The 22,810-nt window shown below is 38.4% G+C and overlaps 1 protein-coding gene across 9 annotated transcripts in view; it reads left to right on the forward strand.

The window, feature by feature from the left end:
- Positions 1 to 22,810, forward strand: part of LOC115210393 — a 274,118-nt gene that overhangs the window by 20,522 nt on the left and 230,786 nt on the right. For 4 of the 9 annotated variants that reach the window (XM_036502387.1, XM_036502394.1, XM_036502393.1 and 1 more), the window contains exon 1: positions 10,357 to 10,664. The exons of 1 other annotated variant lie outside the window; for it this stretch is intronic. In XM_036502387.1, the coding sequence (XP_036358280.1) occupies positions 10,633 to 10,664 (32 nt within the window). In that variant the 5' untranslated portion in view covers positions 10,357 to 10,632. Of the gene's footprint in view, positions 1 to 10,355; positions 10,669 to 22,810 lie in introns of those variants that run through there. 4 more of the 9 variants (XM_036502395.1, XM_036502392.1, XM_036502389.1 and 1 more) reach the window with 3 other exon arrangements.

Consider the following 22,810-nt stretch of genomic DNA (forward strand, 5'->3'; position numbering starts at 1 on the left):
AAGTGTGGTAGGAGATACTTGCTCAAGAGGGCCATTCCACAAAGCAAACTTCTTAACCACAGTCATGCCGGTGCCAATATTTGTTCCTCAATCATCTTTAGGATTTCTTTAGATATGATTTGATTTTAAACTGGATTGGGGCCATCACCACCATCATCCGATGCCTTAATCCTGAATATGTCTATCCAGGTTAAGACATACAGGGGTTGGACAAAATAATGGAAACACCTTAAAATTTCAAACAAATTTATTTCAATATGGGATAGGACAGCCATTGGCAGTAATTACAGCTTGAATTCTATGAGGTATGAACTCATACAAAGTTTGAATTGTTTCCCAAGGAATTTTTGTCCATTCTTCAGCTAAAACAGTCTCCAGTTCTTGTAGTGACGATGGTGGAGGATATCAACTCCTTACTTGTTTTTCTAAAATGCACCTTAAATGTTCAATAATATTGAGATCTGGGGACTGGTGGCCAGATAAGATGTTCAACTTCACTAGAATGTTCCTCATGCCATTCGGTAATAACTTTAGCTGTGTGAATTGGTGCATTATCATTCTGAAAGATTGCATTTCCCTCTGGAAACAGTTCCACAACCATAGGATGAATTTGATCAGATAAAATGCTTAAATAGTCTTGACTATTAATTTTGCCATGAAGGGAAACCATTGGGCCAGCAGATTTCCAAGATATAGCCCCTCCCCCCAGATCATCACAGATCCTCCTCCATGTTTAACAGTTGGAAGAAGGCAGTCTTGGTCAAATGCTTCTTTTGGCTGTCTCCACACGTATACTCAGCTGGTGGTTGGAAATAAGGTAAAGGATGAATTGTCCGAGAAAATAACATTCTTCCACTGCTCTAGGGACCAATTCTGTAGGATTTTACTCCACTCTAAATGCTTTGCAACATTTGTTTTTGAAAGTAGTGGTTTTCTGATTGCAGCCCTCATGGAAAATCTGGCTTTGTGCAGCTCCCAGTGAACAGTTTTTGTGGAAACTAGGTTCTCAAGGTGGTCATTAAGCTCTGCAGTAATTTTGGGAGCTGTACTTTTGTGATCCTTTCTAACAATTCACATAAGAGTCTGACAGTCCCTATCTGAAAGTTTTGGTTCTTTTCTGCAGTTTTGTTTCGACAAGGAGATTTTTTTTCCCTCTTTCTCAAAGGCTGTCATTACTTCTGAGACAGTACTTCTTGATACACCAAACATTTTGGCTATTTTCGTTACGCTAGTGCCTGCCATACAAGCACCAACAATTTGATCTCTTTGAAAGCCCGATAGATCTGTCATTTTAAAGAATTTAATTACCTTTTTCTGATGATGTCCGAAAAGAAACAGCAATTTTAGCAAAACATATTAAGCAACACTAATAATAAATCAAAAGACATAAAAATAAACCAGCTTTTGGCAGTTTTATGAATATTTCAAAATTATGATGCTATGATGCTAGGTGTTTCCGTTATTTTGTCTAACCCCTGTATTTTGATGGGCTGAGATCAACCCAATTTAAGATTTGGGATAAGAGATCTGATTTTAGATCATTATCAGGTGTTTTAATACTGGATGTCTAACATAATCTCAGACTGGATTTTGAAGTAATTTATTATCAGATGCCATATTTTTAGACATATTCATGGCATATTTTTAGACATACTCATACCATATATTTAGACATGTTCATGGTAGTTAGGATTCAATGCCCTAATAGTTATGGTCCCATTACCAAATACAAACATAATGTCTGAGATTGTCCTTCAAATTATAATTATCATCATCATCATCATCATCATTATCATCATTTAACATCCATTGTCCATACTGGCATGGGTTTGACAGTTTGATCAGGGCTGGCAAGCTAGAAGGCTGCACCAGACTCCAGTCTGATTTGGCATGGTTTCTATGACTGGATGCCCTTCCTAACACCAACCACTCCAAGAGTTTAATGGATGCTTAGTACTTTCATATTTATTGCATGTGTGTGTGTGTGTGTGTATCTGTTGATTCACCAGAAGCAATAAATTACAGGGCTCAATATGAGGGGTGCCAAAAAGTTCCTGGCTTTGGGTAAAAGAAAAGACAGGAGAATCAGTTAATTATGATTTTATTCAACATATTCCCTTCTTAGATTTACACACTTATTGCAGTGGTTGTTCAAATTTTCTAAGCCTTGTAAAAAAAACTCAAAAGTTTGGGCCTCCAGCCAGGACTTAAAGCTAGGAACATTTCAGCACCCCCTCGTACAAATGTAAATATTCTTTAATACATTATAACTGTCCCCCGTGCCAGTGGCACGTAAAAAGTACCATCCAAACGTGGCCAATGCCAGTACCCCTGACTGGGCCCCATGCCGGTGGCACATAAAAAGCACCATCCAAACATGGCTGATGCCAGTACCCCTGATTGGCCCCCATGCCGGTGGCATGTAAAAAGCACCATCTGAACGTGGCCAATGCCAATATTCACTGACTGGCCCTGTGCTGGTGGCACGTAAAATGCACTATCCGAACATGATTGATGCCAGGCCTGCCTGACTGGCTCCTGTGCTGGTGGCACAGAAAAAGCACTCACTACACTCTCAGAGTGGTTGGCGTTAGGAAGGGCACCCAACTGTAGAAACATTGTCAGATCAGATTGGAGCCTGGTGCAGCCACTGGCTCTCCAGACCTCAGTCAAACCATCCAACCCATGCCAGCATGAAAAACAGACATTAAATGATGATGTTGAACTGAAAAGCTCTGATTTCCACTACTCTAAGTTGCTCGTTTCTGATCCCCAGCAGGTAAACCAAGCTTGGTTTTCTCATGAATATTCCCTGTTTGAGTATTTTTTGAAGTATGAAATGAATGAAAGTTTGAAGGAAACATCATTATATCCTTTCATTTAGAAACCTTTGTGTACAACATGTGTGAAAACGGCTGCTTCAAACTTAATTTAATTTCTTCTTCTCATGGTAATATTATTATAAAAGTGCCCATGCAATTGAAATCATGAACGTGTTTTACTGTTTAAGCAATATTAAAAAAAAATTCTTTTAAGTAATATTTTTAACTAGCAGTATCGCCCGGCGTTGCTTGGGTTTGTTTCGACCCTTTAGAATTGGAATTTTTGAAAAGTAAAAATTTTGCATTAGGTAGCTTCTTATTCTCTTTTAAGTGAACATTTTTCTGGTTGAAATACACCGAAAAATGGTGACACAGCAGTAAAAAAATTGTAAAAAATAGGGATTTTCATAGAAAAAAAGCACGTTTTTGATGTAAATAATTTTTGGTGTTAACGTGGTCCGATTTGAATTTTATCTTCTATGAAATGAAGAGCAAGCCTTCTTCTATCATACTCTCAATTTTGGTCAACTTGCGCTGCAGGGTCTCGAAGGAGATAGAGTTTGTTGTAGGCTACCAAACCTGCCATACACAGACAACTTCAGCTTTATATAGAGAGAGATTGATGCACACACTCAAGATTATAAATTAATTTGATATTTATCAAGTGATTTTTTTCCCCCCTGGATATATACAGAGTCCTAGATTAGAATTGAACTAGGGACATTTATATCTAAATAAAATATAGTTATGTTGTTATCCTCTAAAGCTACTAGTTGCTCTTTACAGAGAGACAAGGTGTGTTCTTTTGTATAGTAAATGACAGAATGAAGACAGCTGTGGTAATAGTCATGAGCTGTCATGTGAGTTGACCTGTTAAACGGTGGGTGGGGGTGTTGCTTCATATGGCATGTCATTATTAAAGTTCTTTTGTATAAACTCAGTGGAATGTCAACAGGTCAGGATAAGTATAGCCTTGTGATTACTGGTCAGCATGGAATGGTGGATTATATAAAATTTTCTGTGATAAAAGCTCACATTTTTTCAGCATGCCATCAAATTGTAACTAAAGAACAGAAAGACAGAACCTCTGACCCAGAAGATGAAGGTCTCTCTTTCCTGTATGTCATTAATGGCCATGTGATCAATGGCTACAACAATAACTGTTTTCATTTCACTCACTTTTCAATGAAGTTTTTCTCTATGAATCCATTCCTTTTACTCACTGATTTCAACCCTGATTGAAGAACATTTTTTTAAGCAGCAATAAATAAAGATTTCAATCATAGCAAATGCTTTTTAATTCGTCTTTGATATAATAATGCACCGTAAATTAGCACTGATATTCAGGTATGACAAGGTGGTGAAATGGTAGAATCGTTAGCACATCAAGCAAAATGCTTAGCAGCATTTCGTCTCTCTATACACTCTAAGTTCAAATTCTGCCAAGGTCAACTTTGCTTTTTATCCTTTCCAGGTCAGTAAAATAGGTACCAGTTGCACACTGGGGTCAATATAATCAACAAACTCCCTTCCCTCAAAATTTCAAGCCTGTACCTATAGTAGAAAAGAATATTCAGGTCTAGTGGTTATCCATGTTCCCTGGCCAAAATAAACTCTCGTTTGGATCTTTTCACTTTGACCGGCAGATTTTTAAAATAATTTCTTTGTAACTAAACACTTTTAAACTTCGTATACTGGTAGAATGTGTTACATAAAACATCTTTTTCTCTTGGCTTTCTTGAGAAAATTCTGTAGTTTGTAAGCTATTTCTTATTAAATTTCTTGCATTTCGGCAATTTCAACCAATCAATGACGACTATTGAGGTGAATACAATTTCTGCAGTTGTATACGAAGTTTAAAAGTGTTTAGTTACAAAGAAATTATTTTAAAAAGCTGCTGGTCAAAGTGAAAAGATCCTCTCGATTTATAATCTGGTACAAATGTTTGACATATTTAACAGAATTAACAGATTTACCAAATTGGTGACATATTGCCAGTCTGGAAAGACTGAGCTGTTTATATGAAGATAAAAGTAATAAATTTTTATTTACATTTACTGAAAATCTTTCCTGATTTTTAAAAGAATGCTGATACTGTTTAAATCTTACCTTAAATTTATTTCCAGTTAACTGTTTATAATCTTCAGAAACTGAATTATCAGGGACCGTTTGAGCAGGATAGGCTCTAACTGGGCCCCATCTGCAACTGGTCACCATATTGCACACATATGGTTATGTTGCATGTGCCTGGTGTACCCTTATCAGATGGGTAGTCATGATGGGTATATCAGACTTCATATATTTATACCCCAGCATCATTTTGATGGTGTGTGCTACTCTCTCACTAATAATTATAATAATAATAATAATAATGATAATAATAATCCTTTCTACAATAGGGCACAAGGCCTGAAATTTTGAAGGAGGGGGCTAGTTGATTACATTGACCCCAGTAGTCAACTGGTACTTATTTTATCAACCCTGTAAAGATGAAATGCAAAGTTGACCTCAGTGGAATAATAATAATAATGATAATTCTTTCTACTGGAAGCACAAGGCTTCAAATTTGGGGGAAGGGATTAAGTCAATTACATTGACCCCATTACACAACTGGTACTTAATTTATCGACCCCGAAAGGATGAAAGGCAAAGTCAACTTTGGTGGAATTTGAACACAGAACGTAGCGGCAGACAAAATATTGCCAAGCATTTCATCCAGCATGATAACGATTCTGCCAGCTTGCTGCCTTAATAATAATAATAATAATAATAATAATAATAATGTTAGCATAATAATTATATCAATTAAGAAATTCTAATTTATACATCAGGTTTCACAATTAAATTAGGAATCTCATCAATGTTCCATATTGTTTTAATTAACTGGAGGTGTATCACAATGGATGTAATGTTGGCTCAATGTATTTACAACTCTACATTAAAATGTATGAGTATGAGAGAGAGTGTGTTTATTATGTATGTAACTGTTGTTGTGTGAAGGCGCATGGCTCAGTGGTTGGAGCTTCGGGCTCACAATCAAGAGATAGTGAATTCGGTTCCCAGACCAGGTTGGGTATTACATTCTTGAGCAAAACTCTTTATTCTCATGTTGCTCCAGTTCACTCAGCTATAGAAACGAGTTGTGACGTCACTTGTGTCAAGTTGTCTTTTGGCTTTTGGCGTTTCCTTGGACAACATCAGTGGCATAGAGAGAGGAAGCTGGTATGCATGAGCTACTGCTGGTCTTCCATAAACAACCTTACCTGGACTTGTGCCTTGGAGAGGAACTTCCTAGGTGCAATCCCATGGTCATTCATGACTGAAGGGGGTCTTTACCAATTGTTGCTGTGGTTGTTGCGAGTGACTAGCCCCAGGTAAATCTTGATCAAAGCGAATCTATGATCAAAGACATTCCAGCTGTGACCATCCGGTCTTTTTTTTCTATGTGCATGGAACTGAGGACTACATTACCAAGGTGTCCCCTTCCTTTTTAAGAGAGTAGAATGTGATTTAAGGAAATATGGTTGCTATTTCTTGTAAGTTGAATGACCACATAGAGGTTCCCTCATTAACTCAATGTATGTGTGTGTGTGTGTGTGTGTTCAGTAGCTGGAATATCTATCAACATTCATCATTCACCCACACACCAGCCTGAACATTTACACACAAGCAATGATGAATAATGATTAAATGACCTCCTCTTAAACTCACCACCACCACCATCACCACCACCACCAACAACAACAAACCATTTAGCAAGCCTCTGTATGGTTGCTCAACTTGCTAGAAATAAGAGCCAAGTCTCCCTCATGTCACATCACTACTGTCTCACAAAAAGACCCACTGGACCCTGTGATGCCTATTACATAAGGAGAAGATTGGGTGGCCACAGGTAGGATGTCTTTGGTTATAGAGATCTGTTTGATCAGGTCAGAGATGACCTGGTGCTAAATAAAAAACAACACCATCTCTACCATCAGTACTACAACCACTACCACTGCTGCCGTCGCTACTGCCACCACCACAGTTATCAACACTGTTACATTATCAACAACAACAACAACCACTACTATTAAAATGGAGCCTAACGAATCATTAGCATCCCAGGCAAAATGCATCGTGGCATTTTGGCTGTCTTTACATTCTGTGTTTGAATTCCGCCAAGGGCCACTTTGCCTTTCATCTTTTCAGGGTTGATAAAGTAAGTACCAGCTGAGCACTGGGGTCAGTATCATCAGCTTAATCCCCGCTCCTCCGAAACTGCTAGCCTTGGGACAAAATTTGAAGCCAGTATACATTGGCAAGGCTGCAGTTTACTTTGCCAGCCCAGTGGTTCTCAAAGTGGGTGGTATTGGCACCCTGGGGGCAGTGGAAAGATCCAGAAAGGTGTTGGAGAAACGTGGCGTGCTAACAGAGTGGCCAAAAGGGGAGAAATGGACATAAAAAGGTCTGACTTACACAGAGTAGAAATGATATCAAGAATTAAAGAAATTGAATACGAGTTTTACAAACATATGTATGATAGGCTTCGTTCAGTTTCTAACAACCAAATCCGCTCAGAAGGCTTTGATCAGCCTGACGCTATAACAGAAGACATTGCCCAAGGGTGCCATGCAGTGGGACTGAACCTGGAACCATATGGTTGAGAAACAAATCACGGCTTTAACACATTTGATTGTTGTCTGCTGGATCAAAGCTGACCTGGGCCTAAACAAAACCTTCAATACTCTATCACAGGGGATATCTAATGATGTGATCTTGTCATATTTGCATATAACACACCTGTTGCACCTTCAATAATGAAAGTATGAAGACAATGTATTTAGGAGAGTGGGGGTGTCAAGTGGTGGCGGCTGCTTCATGGAATGACAGACATTATAATATCAGGGTGTGTCTTGTTTCTTAAGGCCTGCTGCTACCCTACATCAAATATACAGAAATCATATAAATACACACACACATACATCCATATCCATACACACACCTACATACATACGTTCATGCATAGAAATATACAAATACATACATGCATTCATACAAGTTGGCTGCTCTGGAAACGATCACGCTCGAATGGTGCTCTTGGCACCCTACTAGCATGGGCACAAGTGCCAGTAAGGCGACGCTGGTAACGATCACACTCGAATGGTGCCTTTTATGTGCCACTGGCACGGAAGCCAGTTAGCCGCTCTGTCAACGAAGACCAATTGGTCAAAAGGATTTGGTGGAACTTAGACATTATAACAACCACCAAGTCATCTGAAAGTATCCAATTATCTTCAGGTGCTTTGACCCTGAACCATAACACACTCCTGTTGGTGGGTCAGTAGAGGTGGCCAAATCACTACTCATTATCTCTTTCTGGCTTCCAGCATAACTCCTCTCTTTCTCTCTCTGGCTCCATAACCAGCAAGAGGCTCATGCTGCTGCTGCCTCTCCCATCTTGCGGAGCCATGTGGTTGGGAAGCAAGCATCTTACTACACAACCAGTGCTGGCTCAAGGTACCGGCAACTCAGAGAGTCACTCGGGAGGAGAAGGGTGCCATGTGATAAGGAGCACCAAGGAGGGTGTGACAAAGGCAAGGAAATTTCTACAACCATCAGCTTGTACACGCCAAAGTTCAGCTTGCCTGGGGCACCAGCAAACCTAGGCCTGGCCCGGCACACAGCCATGCCTATATGTCTTTTATCTTTTATTTGTTTTTATCATTGGACAACGGCCATGCTGGGGCAAAACCTTAAAGAGTTTACTTGAATGAGTAGACTTCAGGGCTTATATTTTTTTTAAAGCCCAGAATTTATTCTGTCAGTTTCTTTTGCTGAACTGTTAAGTTACATGGATGTAAACACACCAGCACTGGTTGTCAAGTGGAGGAGGGGGGGGGACAAACACAGACACAAACACACTCATATATATCATCATCATCATCGTTGTCATTGTCATTTAATATCCTCTTTCTATGCTGGCATGAGTTGGACAGTTTGACTGAGGACTGGCAAGCCAGGAGGCTACACCTGGCTCCAATCGGATTTGGCAAGGTTTCTACAGCTGGATGCCCTTCCTAATGCTAACCACTCTGAGAGTATAGTGGGTGCCTTTTACATGCCACCAGCATGGGTGCTAGTCAGGTGGCATTGGCTTCACCCCCACTCAAATGGTGCTTTTTACGTGCCACCGGCATGGGTGGCAGTCAGGCGACACTGGCATCAGCCTCACTTGAATGGTGCTTTTTATGTGCCACCAAGACAGGTGCCAGTCAGGTGGAACTGACAGGCTTCTTTCAGTTTCCGTCTACCAAATCCACCCACAAAGCTTTGGTCAGCCTGAAGTTATAGTAGAAGACACTTGCCCAAGGTGTCATGCAGTGAGATTGAACCCAGCACCATGAGACTGGAAGCAAGTCTCTTACCACACAGCCACGCTTGCTCATGTATGTGTGTGTCTTTGTGTGTGTGTCTGTGTGTGCGTGTGTGTGTGTGCGATGACCTTTTCTATGTAAGAATTAGGATGTATGTATATGTGTATATATGCATACATTCACATATGCAATTAACTACAGTATAAAAAGTAAAACGCTTTTTCACACACATATACCCTGTGCATGCATTCACACACACACACATACATAAACATGTCTCCACAAACCATAAACACACGTCCAAACACATACACACACACACACACACACACACACACAGAAGCAAAAATGAAATCTGACAATTGTCTTGACAACAATTTTGATTATAATTGTGGTGTGACTGGATCTGTTTTTCTAGTTACCACCACCACCGCCATTACTACTACTACTACTACTACTACTACAATAAGGGACCCTGTACAAGGTAGATCGTCAGGCTAGAAATAGCTGCCAAATCTCCTTCATGCCAAATCTTCTTTTCTTCAAACTTGTCTGTATTAGTTAGGGAGAGAATGCAGTCTTAAAATGCCGTTAATTTCTTCGGGACAGTCATTAACGGAATGTCTTAGATCCGCTTCATCAAAGTCGACCAGGATTAAACTACTACTACTACTACTTCCATTAACCCCGCCGTAAGAACCAATTAGAGAACATTTTCGTAGTCACTAGATATGTTAAAAACAGTAGCCTAGTCTCTCTCAAATCAACCGTGTTTAAAAAGCACACATTGGACAATGTAAACTTTCTGTCTCTCTCTCTCTCTCTCGTTCTATCTATCTATCTACCTCTGTATCTAAGATCTCTCTCCCCACCCACTTTCTCCTTCGCCGCTAACGCCACCTCCATTACAACGACCAGATACTTTTCTTTTCCCCTCTTCTTCTTCTAACACATACACACACACACACATACAATACACCCCCTCTTTCTCTCCACCATCACCCACCACAACACCATTACTACTACTACTACTACTCTCCGCACCACATACCAATCAACTCTCCCTCCTCTCTTACCATACACACGGCTACCACCTCCGCCACCACTACCATCACTGCTGCTACCACCACTACTACTACTACTACTGAAACTACGACGAACAACAACAAAAAGCACAGCTCTCTACCACTACTACTACAACCATTATTACTAGCTGTAAATGACCACCAGTCAAAGGAGGTGGCCCATTATGTGCCGTCGTTCTGTTGCATTATTATTATTATTATACGTGAAGAAAGCTGTGCTGTGGGTGAGACGGAGAGAGTCAAGAGACGGTGGTGGTGTTATGCAGTTGGAGCGATTTTACCTTTAGATTCTACACCAGGACAACAAACAAACAAACACTTGATGAGTTGAAAGAGCGAAAGAACGAGAGGAGGTTTGATGCCTTAGTAATGTTGAAGTGGACAAACACAATTGAGTCGTCGTAAGTAAGGCCTCTTAACAGCTACTTCATTCCATTTCGCATCATCTTGTTGTTGTTGTTAGTTGTGAGTTGTTGTTGTCTTGAGTTGAGAGTTAAGTCTTCTCCCTCATCCACCCGTTATCAGCAGCCACCCTACCTAACACCTTCCCCTACGGCATCTGCTTTTAAGTAAGACACCGATGGATTTACAGACATACATAATTTGTATGAGTGTGCTTGGTACATGTGGGATTGTGTGTTTGTGTTTATGTGGTACATGTGTGCATGTGTGTGAGGAAGTGTGAGAGAGAGAGAGGAAGATTTTGTCTCAGTTGTAGGCAAAGATAAACAGATGATTTAGGACTCGGGACGGGACAGCAAATGCAGAAGCTTGTGTGTGATTCTGTGATTCTATGCGAGGTCGTGTGTGGTTCTGTATGTGTACACGTTTGTGAGTGATGTGTGTGTGTGTGTAGGTCATGGAGATAGTGAAAATGGTACTACAGTGACAGATAGGTAGATAAACATGCATTACAGCAGAGATTCTCAATCTTTTTGGGCCACCTCACCACTCATGGACACATAATACCCACAGAGCTTCCACCCCTATTTTTATGTATAAATAAATATTTGATATTTTATTAACTTATATGTACTATGAATCATTTGATATTTAATATATTTTAAAATTTGTATACAATATTATAATATCATAATAAATTCATAGCGTACCCCAATCCGCTGTTTTCCTCCCAACGCCTCATTTTCTCTCCCACCCCCACCCCCAACCGTCCCCTTAGGCAACAGCGCCCACCTGGACCGTCTCGACACCCACCGGGGGTGGGGGCGGTAGCTTCCACTTTGAGAATCTATGCATTAGAGTCTATTACAAATACTTAAACTTGTGCACGAGGAACAGTGAATGCGTATATATGTATACAGACACACACACATATACATACATGCACACGTGTGTGTGTACGTACGTGTGTACATGTTGTGTGAGTGTGTAGAATTTCAAACTCCTAAGTTTTCATTAAACTACAAGGCTCATTGAACTGGTGTACAACAGGTGGAACACTTGACAGACCCATGTACCCTTAATGTAATTAGGGTTACACATTTCTGTTGATACAATGTGACACTGATTTTTTTTTGTACAATCTGTCGGATGGAGCTGTACATAGTTATCCTCAAACCAATTTCATTCACATAGGATGGCTTGGGTAGACACTTGACACACAGACAATGACACTGGCCTTGAATATCACTCAGGGTAATGTTCTCAGAAGGCAGTGAGCTGGCAGAAACGTTAGAACGCCGGGCAAATTGCTTAGCGGTTTTTCGTCTGTCTTTACGTTCTGAGTTCAAATATCGCCGAGGTCAACTTTACCTTTCATCCTTTCGGGGTCGATAAATTAAGTGCCAGTTACGCACTGGAGTCGATGTAATCGACTTAATCCCTTTGTCTGTCCATGTTTGTCCCCTCTATGTTTAGCCCCTTGTGGGCAATAAAGAAATAAGAATGTTACTCAGGGTACTGTTCTCAGAATTTTGTGATATCCAAAAGAAATTCTAAGACACTTGGTCATGCTTGCTCTTTATGCACATGTAAACTTTGTGAAAGTCCATTTGGTGAACTTGACTTGTAGATCAAAGACCAACTTCGTCACAAGCACACACACACACACTCTCTCTCTCTCTCTCATACCGATTCTGTTGGAAGATTAGATTAAAGGCGAGCTAGCAGAATCGTTAACACGCCGGGAGAAATGCTTAGCGGTATTTCGTCTGCCGTTAGGTTCTGAGTTCAAATTCCGCAGACGTTGACTTTGCCTTTCATCCTTTCGCGGTCGATAAATTAAGTACCAGTTACGCACTGGGATCAATATAATCGACTTAATCCGTTTGTCTGTCCTTGTTTGTCCCCTCTGTGTTTCGCCCCTTGTGGGTAGTAAAGAAATAAATATAGGTATATGTCACTATTGAATATTCAGTCCCTGACACTATGATACAATGAGTAGAGAATTGAGGGAACAACTTGAATATACATTGAAATTGAGAGCAATTCCATTTAATCTATTTATCTATGTACACACATATACATACATACAAATCCAAATTAAGACTCCTACAGGCCCTAAGCACTTAAAAGATTTTGGTGCACCCACATATATGTAATACAAAATATAAACAATAATAAACCATAAAATAAATTTCAATTTTTCAAAATGAAACAAAAACCAACAGTAAGATAGAAAATAGTGTTTATTTTTGTATATATTCCCACTTTATTTATATTTGAAGAGTCTTCTATTTTTTTTTTATTGTGTGAAATCTTTGATCAGATCCTCAAAATTAATCTTAGGTGACACATCTGCATCTATACCTATTAAAGATGAGACATACTAAATATTATTGTTGCAAGTTTAAAGTGATCTCCTTTGTGCCCTAAACCATTTATCATTTCCATGGTGCCCACTGCCACTTCCTTTGATGCCCTAAGCACATGCTTATTTTGCTTAGTGGTTAATCTAGCAATGAATACATGCGTGATCATCAATCTAATATATTTACTGCATATGTCCTTTTCACTTTTGTTTTTCCTGTTTTTTTTTATTTTTGATTTATATATTTTTTATTTTATATATTTTATTATTTTTGATATATATATATACACACACACACACACATATATATACGTAAATATATATATATACATATATAAATACATATATGTGCATATACATATATATATATATATATACATATATATATACACACATATATATATATATATATATATATATATATATATATATATCACCGTGACCGACCAGGCTATCAGATGTTGCTACACTTCGCTGGTCACACTGCGCTTCGCATTGTTTTTAGCCTTCAAATGACGCCCTCCCGCTAGCTAAGTGAGCAGACCAACATATATATATATTTGCTTGTGAAGACATGTTGGGGCAAGCGAAATCGAAATCGAATTGAACCAGCCAGGATCCCTGGTCTGGTGGTACGTAAAAAGCACTATCCGACTCGTGGCCGACGCCAGCACCGCCTCGACTGGCTTCCGTGCCGGTGGCACATAAAATACACCAATCTGACCGTGGCCGTTGCCAGCCCCGCCTGGCACCTGTGCAGGTGGCACGTAAAAAGCACCCACTACACTCACGGAGTGGTTGGCGTTAGGAAGGGCATCCAGCTGTAGAAACATTGCCAAATTAGACTGGAGCCTGGTGCAGCCTTCTGGCTTCCCAGAGCCCCGGTCGAACCGTCCAACCCATGCTAGCATGGAGAACGGACGTTAAACGACGATGATGATGATGATGATGATATATATATATATATCATAGATGTGCTGCCTAGGTATGTAAGGTAGACACTGCCTACCTTGAATAAAATAGATCGATAGCAATATTTTCCTCTCATGGCAAAATGTGCATCTAATTCAATAAAATTATGAAGGTTACTCAGATTACTATGCATAAAATGCAAAATATTTTATTCTTTTGTAAATTAGGTGACCATAATTCGCCTCTGCTTTTCAATCTTAGTATCTAAGCTTTGCATTGTAGTATTGTAGTAAACATGCTGTGTACACTCCTACAACATTGTTATCTTTATGTGCTATAAAGGCAGAAGTAAATCTGCCTTCAATTCAATCACATGCCTGTTTTGCTTATTTTTTATGTGTTTTACTGCATAAACATTACCAACTCCCTATGGTGAGTAATTTCTGACAGTACTTGCCTGATATATATATATATATATATATATATATATATATATATATATATATATATATACATACATAAGAACACAAATGGGGTTTAAAATTCATGACAGTTGTTTCAGTAGAATTTAATTGATAAATTATTTATGGATTGCAACATAGCATAGAATCCACCATCTTCAGATAAAATTTTAAACAGATATACAGAGGTGAGATAATATCTTGATGATGACACCTGTTTAAAAGTTTACCTAAAGATAATGAATTGTAAGCTATGATATAATCTATAAACACATCAACAAAATTCAACTGAAACAGCTGTCGTAAATTTTAAACCATATCTGTGTTCTTTTTATATTTACACTGCACCTAGAACCAACATTAGCTGGATCTGTGGTTTAAATTGTATTGGTATTTACATATTTACAACATCCTACCAACAATTAATACTTTCATGGTTGTTTTACCTCATTGTAAACCCTGTTATTATATCTAGCCATTTCTGGCCCATGTTTGTATGTATGAATGCCAATAGTACTTTACAAATATAGTAGCAAATACAATAGCAAACAAACTCAATGCCCAAATAAAACCCAGGTAAATAGGTTACACACCTATACAAAAAGCTTAAGTAGAAATAGAAAAACATACCTCAATAACATAGATACCTCTAGCAATATCGCGTGGTATATAATTCCCTTCAGAAAACAAATAATTTCCAATATACCAAAATTGTTCTATTCAACATTAGCTAAACATTTTCCAAAAGATAGTAAATACCATGGAATATTTAATAAACATAGGTTTAGAGTAGCCCTTTCTAATAGCAAAAATCTAGCACAAATTATAGCAACACACAACACTAGTAGATTAAGCAGTTTCCATATAAACAATAACAACATTAGTAACCAATATAATAATTATAGATTAATAAATAGCAACAATGCCAACATGAGCGAACAACCCATAAGTAACCCAATCAGGTATCAGGATACGAACTATGGTTTGACAACCGATAAAATAGAAGCTTCCTGATCAAACTCCTGCATTAGCCTGAAAGTGGAAAATTTGAATCCTAAAAAGTGCAGTACTCAGAATGTTGTCTATGTGGGAAAGAGTAATAGCTTAGAAGATAGACAGGAGAATTTAGAAATCACTTCTAGTGAAGCTGAAGTGGAAACTATTAATGGAAATAGTGGAACTATCAAATGCAATTTTGCAAGGAACAAGGTCTGTCTGCTTAACTCTAATTGTAGGTATAAAAATATCATATACAGATGTAAGGTTACTTCAGAGAATAGGGAGTATTTCTATATAGGAACTAGCTCATGTTATATTAAACAAAGAATTGCCAATCATTTAAATTCATTAAGATATAGGAACAAAATGAATACTACTAGCCTTAGTATACTAATTTGGGCACTAACAGATAGTAATAATGTATATTTGCTTGCGTAGGAAATAATTAGAAAGCTAAACCTTATAGAATAGGCAATAATAGATGTGCTCTTTGTGTGAAAGAAATGTACCAAATTTTCACTTCTAAATTTACTCTTATAAACACAAAACAGGAACAGACTACAAGATGTCCACACTTGAGAAAATATATGTTTAAAATATTTAATAAACACAACTCACCAGCTATAGTAATTATGTTAGTTACAATAATGATTGTAATAATTAATAATATTTATACTATACTACTAATAATAATGTGGAAGCACATGGCCTAGTAGTTAGAGCAGCAGACTCGCAGTCGAGGGATCGTGGGTTCAAATCGCAGACCAGGCGATGAATAAACATGTTAAAACCACACTTCAACTGTAATACCAGTAGTGGTGATTATAAGAGGAGAATTCAATTTGATTTAAAAAGCAACACTACCACTTTCAGCTGAATGCTAACGCAAAATGCTTGTTTGAATAAGTTCACTTTGAAAATGTCGTGATGGACCCTTGATGAAATTGCAGTGACTAGGATGCATAATTGCATACAGAGCAATGTGCAGTCGCTGCAGACAATACATATGTAGGTTAGTGTTATATATGGTGTAGAAAACTTTGCACTAAAAAAGTTTCGAATGTGAATAAATTTATCTCCATTCTTCATTGTCAATTATATATATATATATATACATATATATATGATTGGATTTAGTTGACAGAAGCTGAAAGCAACCCAACATATGTGCATGTGTACATATATATATATATATATATAGAGAGAGAGAGAGAGAGAGTTGAGGTGTGGTCTGTTAAGACCGTATAAGAGTACATTCACCGTTAGAATTCCCAAATTGCCAGTAGTATTCTTATGGTATGCTACCAATTCTAGTCTAAGGTATTCATCATGTGGGAAAATAAAAAGTAAAAAGTAAAAGAGTCAAAAGAAGAGTAAGTACGGTTAGGCAGCTTTTTAATCATTACAAATGTTTCGATACATAGAGATCCTCGTATATACAGAATTTAAATTAAATTATGCAACGATTTACCTGTATGAGAAGATCTATATGTGCCTCCCCAGGCAATACTCAGTTGCTGTCTCGGTAAGTAAATCTAGATTTTCATGCTACAACATTCACGGCTTCTTTAAATCCTGTATATACAAAGATCTGTATGTATCAAGACATTTGTAGTGATTAAAAAGCTGCCTAACCATACTTACTCTTCCTTTTGACTCTTTTTGACTCTTTTACTTTTTACTTAATATATATATATATATATATATATATATATATTAAAAAAGATGTGGAACACGAGTTGTGATATATAAAAAAAGGAAATGAAGAAAATGCTGACAAAATAATTTAAGTAAGGGAGAGTGTATTTAATTAGGTGAAAGTTCTTTTTTTAAACAAAAAAAGAGAAAAATTGGGTTAGAATACAATGTTCATTTTTTGTGAATGATTTCAGTGTATAAGAAAAAAAAGTAAGAGTCTTTTACAGTGTTCTGTTTCAGAGTAAGATATTTAGTAAAAGCGTGTAATATACAGTTTTTTGTGGAAAAGTTCAATGTCAGATTTCAGTGTAGGATAAAAAAAGTAAGAGTTTACCGGTTGCGCATTTGTTATGCTTATCAAAAGATATTTTGAGTGAGATAGAGTTCCTTTCTGATTGATTTTTTTCTCTTTTTTTCTCTATTGTATTCTAACCCAATTTTTCTCTTTTTTTGTTTAAAAAAAGAACTTTCACCTAATTACACTCTCCCTTACTTAAATTATTTTGTCAGCATTTTCTTCATTTCCTTTTTATATATATATATATATATATATATATATCATCATCATCATTTAATGTCCACTTTCCATGCTAGCATGGGTTGGACGGTTCAACTGGGGTCTGGGAAGCCAGAAGGCTGCACCAGGCCCAGTCTGATCTGGCAGTGTTTCTACAGCTGGATGCCCTTCCTAACGCCAACCACTCCGTGAGTGTAGTGGGTGCTTTTTACGTGCCACCGGCACAGGTGCCAGACGAGGTTGGCAAACGGCTACGATCAAATGGTGCTTTTTACGTTTGCAGGTATAACTCTATAGTTCAGAAGTTTGTTTCCAGCCATGTAGTCTTAAGCTCAGTCCCACTGCTTGGTATCTTGAGCAAGTTTCTTCTTCTCTCTCTCCCTAAGCCAACCAAAACCTTGTGAATGAATTTAGTTGACAGAAGCTGAAAGCAACCCAGCATATGTGTGTGTGTATATACATACGTATATATATATATATACTCCAATGCGACCGTACGACAGGCACCCATGCCAACCCCCTTTGCTTGTGAAGACATGTTGGGGCAAGCGAAATCGAAATCGGATTGAACCAGCCAGGATCCTTGGTCTGGTGGTACGTAAAAAGCACTATCCGACTCGTGGCCGATGCCAGCACCGCCTCGACTGGCTTCCGTGCCGGTAGCACATAAAATACACCAATCTGACCGTGGCCGTTGCCAGCCCCGCCTGGCACCTGTGCAGGTGGCATGTAAAAAGCACCCACTACACTCACGGAGTGGTTGGCGTTAGGAAGGGCATCCAGCTGTAGAAACATTGCCAGATTAGACTGGAGCCTGGTGCAGCCTTCTGGCTTCCCAGAACCCTGGTCGAACCGTCCAACCCATGCTAGCATGGAGAACGGACGTTAAACGATGATGATGATGATGATGATATATATATATAGTCAATTCAAATAAAGAAATAAAATTAACAGACAAGAGGATATGCACAAGGAATGTATTAGCTTGAAGCTCTGTAAAAAACGAGTTTTGACATTTCAAGTATAGCTCTTCATTGGAAAAGAAAAAGGAAAAAGTCTAAAGAAAGAAAAGAAATCACCAACAGCATGTGTATACATATATACATGTGTGTGTGTGCATATATGCATATACATAGCTTAGAAATGTCATATATGGGCATAGATAAGCTCACTCTGTAACTCTCAGGTCATCCCATAAGTTCTGTCCGATTTTACGTTTTTTAAAATTGAATGAAATTTAATAGTATTTTAGAATGTCTAATGGAATTAAAATTTATTTTCATACATTTGTGTACATTTAAACTAATTAAATATTATTTTACAGAATAATAGAATTAAGATTTCTTTGATTAAAACCCTTTCTAACATGGAAGTATCCAAAGAGCATTTAAAGCACATAATGCTTTATGAGTACAAGAAAAAGGAAACTCTGCAGCCGAAGCGACTCGAAACACACTCAGTTTATGGGAAAGAATGCTTGAATGAAAGAACTTGCAGAAGATAGTTTGCAAAATTCAGAAGTGGAGATTTCAGCCTTGAAGATGAAGATCGAACAGGACGTCCAATTGAGTTTGATGATAAATCCTGCATTATCAGTTGAAGAATTGGTAATAGAGCTTAGTTCAGACCATACAACTGTTCATCGTCATTTTCAACAACTTGGAAAGGTTCCTAAACTTGGAAAATGGGTGCCTCATGAATTGTCCGAAAGCAACCGCAAATCCTGAGTTGACATCTGCTCTTCTCTCCATTCTCGTGAACTCATTTCACCCATTTTGGATAGACTTGTGACTGATAACAAAAAAATGTATCTTCTATCGAAATGTTAAATGTCGTAAATAGTGGCTTGGTAAAAGGGGAAAAGCTCAACCACAACCGAGAAGGGAACTTCATGGGAAAAAAGTTCTTCTCTCTACCTGGTGGGATTGCAAAGGCGTAATTCACTTTGAATTGTTACCACCTAATGCAACAATCAATGCTCAAGTCTACTGTCAGCAATTAGAGCGTTTGAACCAAGCTTTGAAGAAAAAAGACCCGCTTTAGTGAATTAAAAAGGAGTGATGTTTCATCAGGACAATGTGTGATCCCACACTGCAAAGATCACATCACAGAAGATCGAAGTGCTTGGTTGGGAAAAAATTCCTCATCCACTTTATTCTCCCGACCTTGCTCCTTCAGACTAGCATTTGTTTCGTAGTTTACAGAATCATTTGGGGTGACATAACTCCTCGCAAGCCAGGAGGAGGTCGAAACTGACATTTCAGAGTTCTTCGTTTTGAAACCAAAAGAGTTTTACATTGAGGGGATTAAAAAGCTTGTAAATAGATGGAAAGAAGTCATAGATAATTAGGGAAAGTACATTGATGATTAAATTTTGATTAAATGTAACATTTGATCACTTGTTTTCTTCTTTCAAAATTCAGACAGAACTTATGGGATGACCTGATATATAGTATTGGTTTTATTCTTGTTGTATGACACCTTGGACAACCACAAAGCCACACACCTACACACTCACACACATAAACACATGCACACACACACTCACACATGCATGTATATGTGTATTTTTGCATTTGTCACCCACCCACCCCTGCAATCACTTGACAACCTGTGTTGGTTTGTTTATGTCCCTGTAACTTAGTGGTTCAGCAAAAAAAGACTGATAGAATAAGAACTAGACCTGAAAATAAGAACTGGATTTGATTTATTTAACTAAACCTTCCAAGATTGAGATAGTGCCCCAGTATGGCCACAGTCCAGTGACTGAAATGAAAATAAGATCTAAAATTTACATGGATATAAACATGGATGTTACAACAGACATGGCCAGGATGTTAAAAAGTGTTTTTGGAACCCGTGTCTTCAGGTTCAATCCTAAGTATAAAAAAACAAAGTCAGTGGGGCAGTGAACAATAGTTATTTCTAATCATAAAGCATGTGGAGGCACATGACCTAGTGGTTTGAGCAGCGGACTTGCGGTCGAGGGATCGCGGGTTCGAATCTCAGACCGGGTGATGTGTGCGTTTATGAATGAAACACCTAAGCTCCATGTGGCTCCAGCAGAAGGTAATGGCGAACTTCTGCTGACTCTTTCACCACAACTTTCTCTCACTCTTTTCTCCTGCATCTTGCAGCTCACATTCGACGGACCGGCATCCCGTCCAGGTGGGGAACCTATATGCCATGGAAACCGGGGAACTGGCCCTAATGAGCCAGGCGTGGCTCGAGAAAGAACAAACAAATAATAATGCATGGCACCTTCAGACATTGAGTTGTAACTTATTTCTTTACTACCCACAAGGGGCTAAACACAGAGGGGACAAACAAGGACAGACAAATGGATTAAGTCAATTATATTGACCCCAGTGCGTAACTGGTACTTAATTTATCGACCCTGTAAGGATGAAAGGCAAAGTCGACCTCGGCGGAATTTGAACTCAGAACGTAACGGCAGACAAAATACGGCTACGCATTTCTCCCGGCGTGCTAATGTTTCTGCCAGCTCACCGCCTGTTGGTCACTTCCTTGCTTGAGACTTTGGCAGATGAAAATTTTACGTGAGCTGAGATGGGTGAGAAAGGCTGAAGTCAAAGTTACTCATGTAAGGTAGATTGGACTGTAGAGGTGTGAGGTAATGGCAGAGAAAGTTTTTATTGTGCCAAGGAAACCTTGATATTCCACAAGGCCACCAGAAGTTACTTGACAATAGCAGAGAGAGAGAGAGATAATTGTAGATAGATGTAAATAGACAGATATTAATATATACAAATTAAAATAGATATACAGAGAACAGAAATACTCATGTATACACAGCTTTCTCTCTCATTTTAACACGTGTGTGTGTATGTGTGTGTGTGTATAAGCACACACACACACATACACGCAACAGATATTCGTACATACACAGAAGTGGAGAGGGAGAGGGGGTACAGAGACACATAAAACTTACACTAAAACATTATCATACTTGTCAACTTTGATGGAATGTTTATTTAAATTTAGCTATGGCTAATATTTTCCCACTCGTAGTAACATAACAACTATAGGTGTGTGCGTGTGTGTGACTTTATATATACAACTATACAAGTAACAGGACGCATACATGCTTCTGGGTAGAGTTGTTGGTTGGATACGAAATCTGATCAACAGCAACCCATAAACCTGTGGAGCATCCTGGTATCAGAGGAGTCGGTACCTAAGGACCATGGACAGTGTCCATGTCTCACAACTATAGAGCAGGACAAGGAGGACCAGAGACCTAAATGCCCGAGGCCTGCACTGATATCAGTTGTCAAGCGATATTGTGGTGAGGAGGACAAACACAGACACACAAACATATACTGGTAGCCACTACACACATTTTTTTTCTCTCCTTGTTTCTCTCCTTGTTTTTTTCTGTCCCTTTCTGTAGAAAAGCGTAGGCTCAAAACGTAAAAGACCTTTTCAATTCCTGAGTGTTATACTAATACATCTGTTTGTTTTCTGCACCACCTGTCTTTGTCTTTTGATTTTTTCGTGAACTCTCCCTATATATACATATACAACGGGCATCTTCTAGTTTCCATCTACCAAATCCACTCACAAGGCTTTGGTCAGCCCAAGGCTATAGTAGAAGACACTTGCCCAGGTGCCATGCAGTGGAACTGAACCCGGAACCATGTGATTGTAAGCAAGATACTTACCACACAACCACTCCTTCATGTGTACAATGAATTTGAGTGTGTATGTGTGTGTGTGATCATAGTCCTCATCATCATTGTTGTAAGGCCCACTTTTCTGCACTTGCATGGGTCAGGAAAAATTCCCTGAACCATTCAAGCAATTTCTTGTGCACAGGTGCTCTTCCTATTATCAAACATTTCACATTTCCAAAGAAGGTAATATTTCTCCAACTCATTCAAGCATGCAAACAGTATAGTGGCTGGACATATTTTCATGGCAGATTGCAAACTGTTGACATCATTTTGTATGATGGCAACTAAAACACACACACACATCTATAATCAAAATTCAGAGAGGTGACAGATGAAATATGTATTTCATTTGCAGACAGCTGTTTCATAATAAGTCACCAGTTACATCAGTGATGTTGAAACATCCTACAGACATAAAATATAAACATACGTATAAATGTGCATATATATATAGTTGTGTTGTAACATAATGAATAGGATTTCTAATTTCTCA

This window comes from Octopus sinensis, linkage group LG4 (assembly GCF_006345805.1).
Source record: "Octopus sinensis linkage group LG4, ASM634580v1, whole genome shotgun sequence".
In the NCBI taxonomy this organism is placed as follows: domain Eukaryota; kingdom Metazoa; phylum Mollusca; class Cephalopoda; order Octopoda; family Octopodidae; genus Octopus; species Octopus sinensis.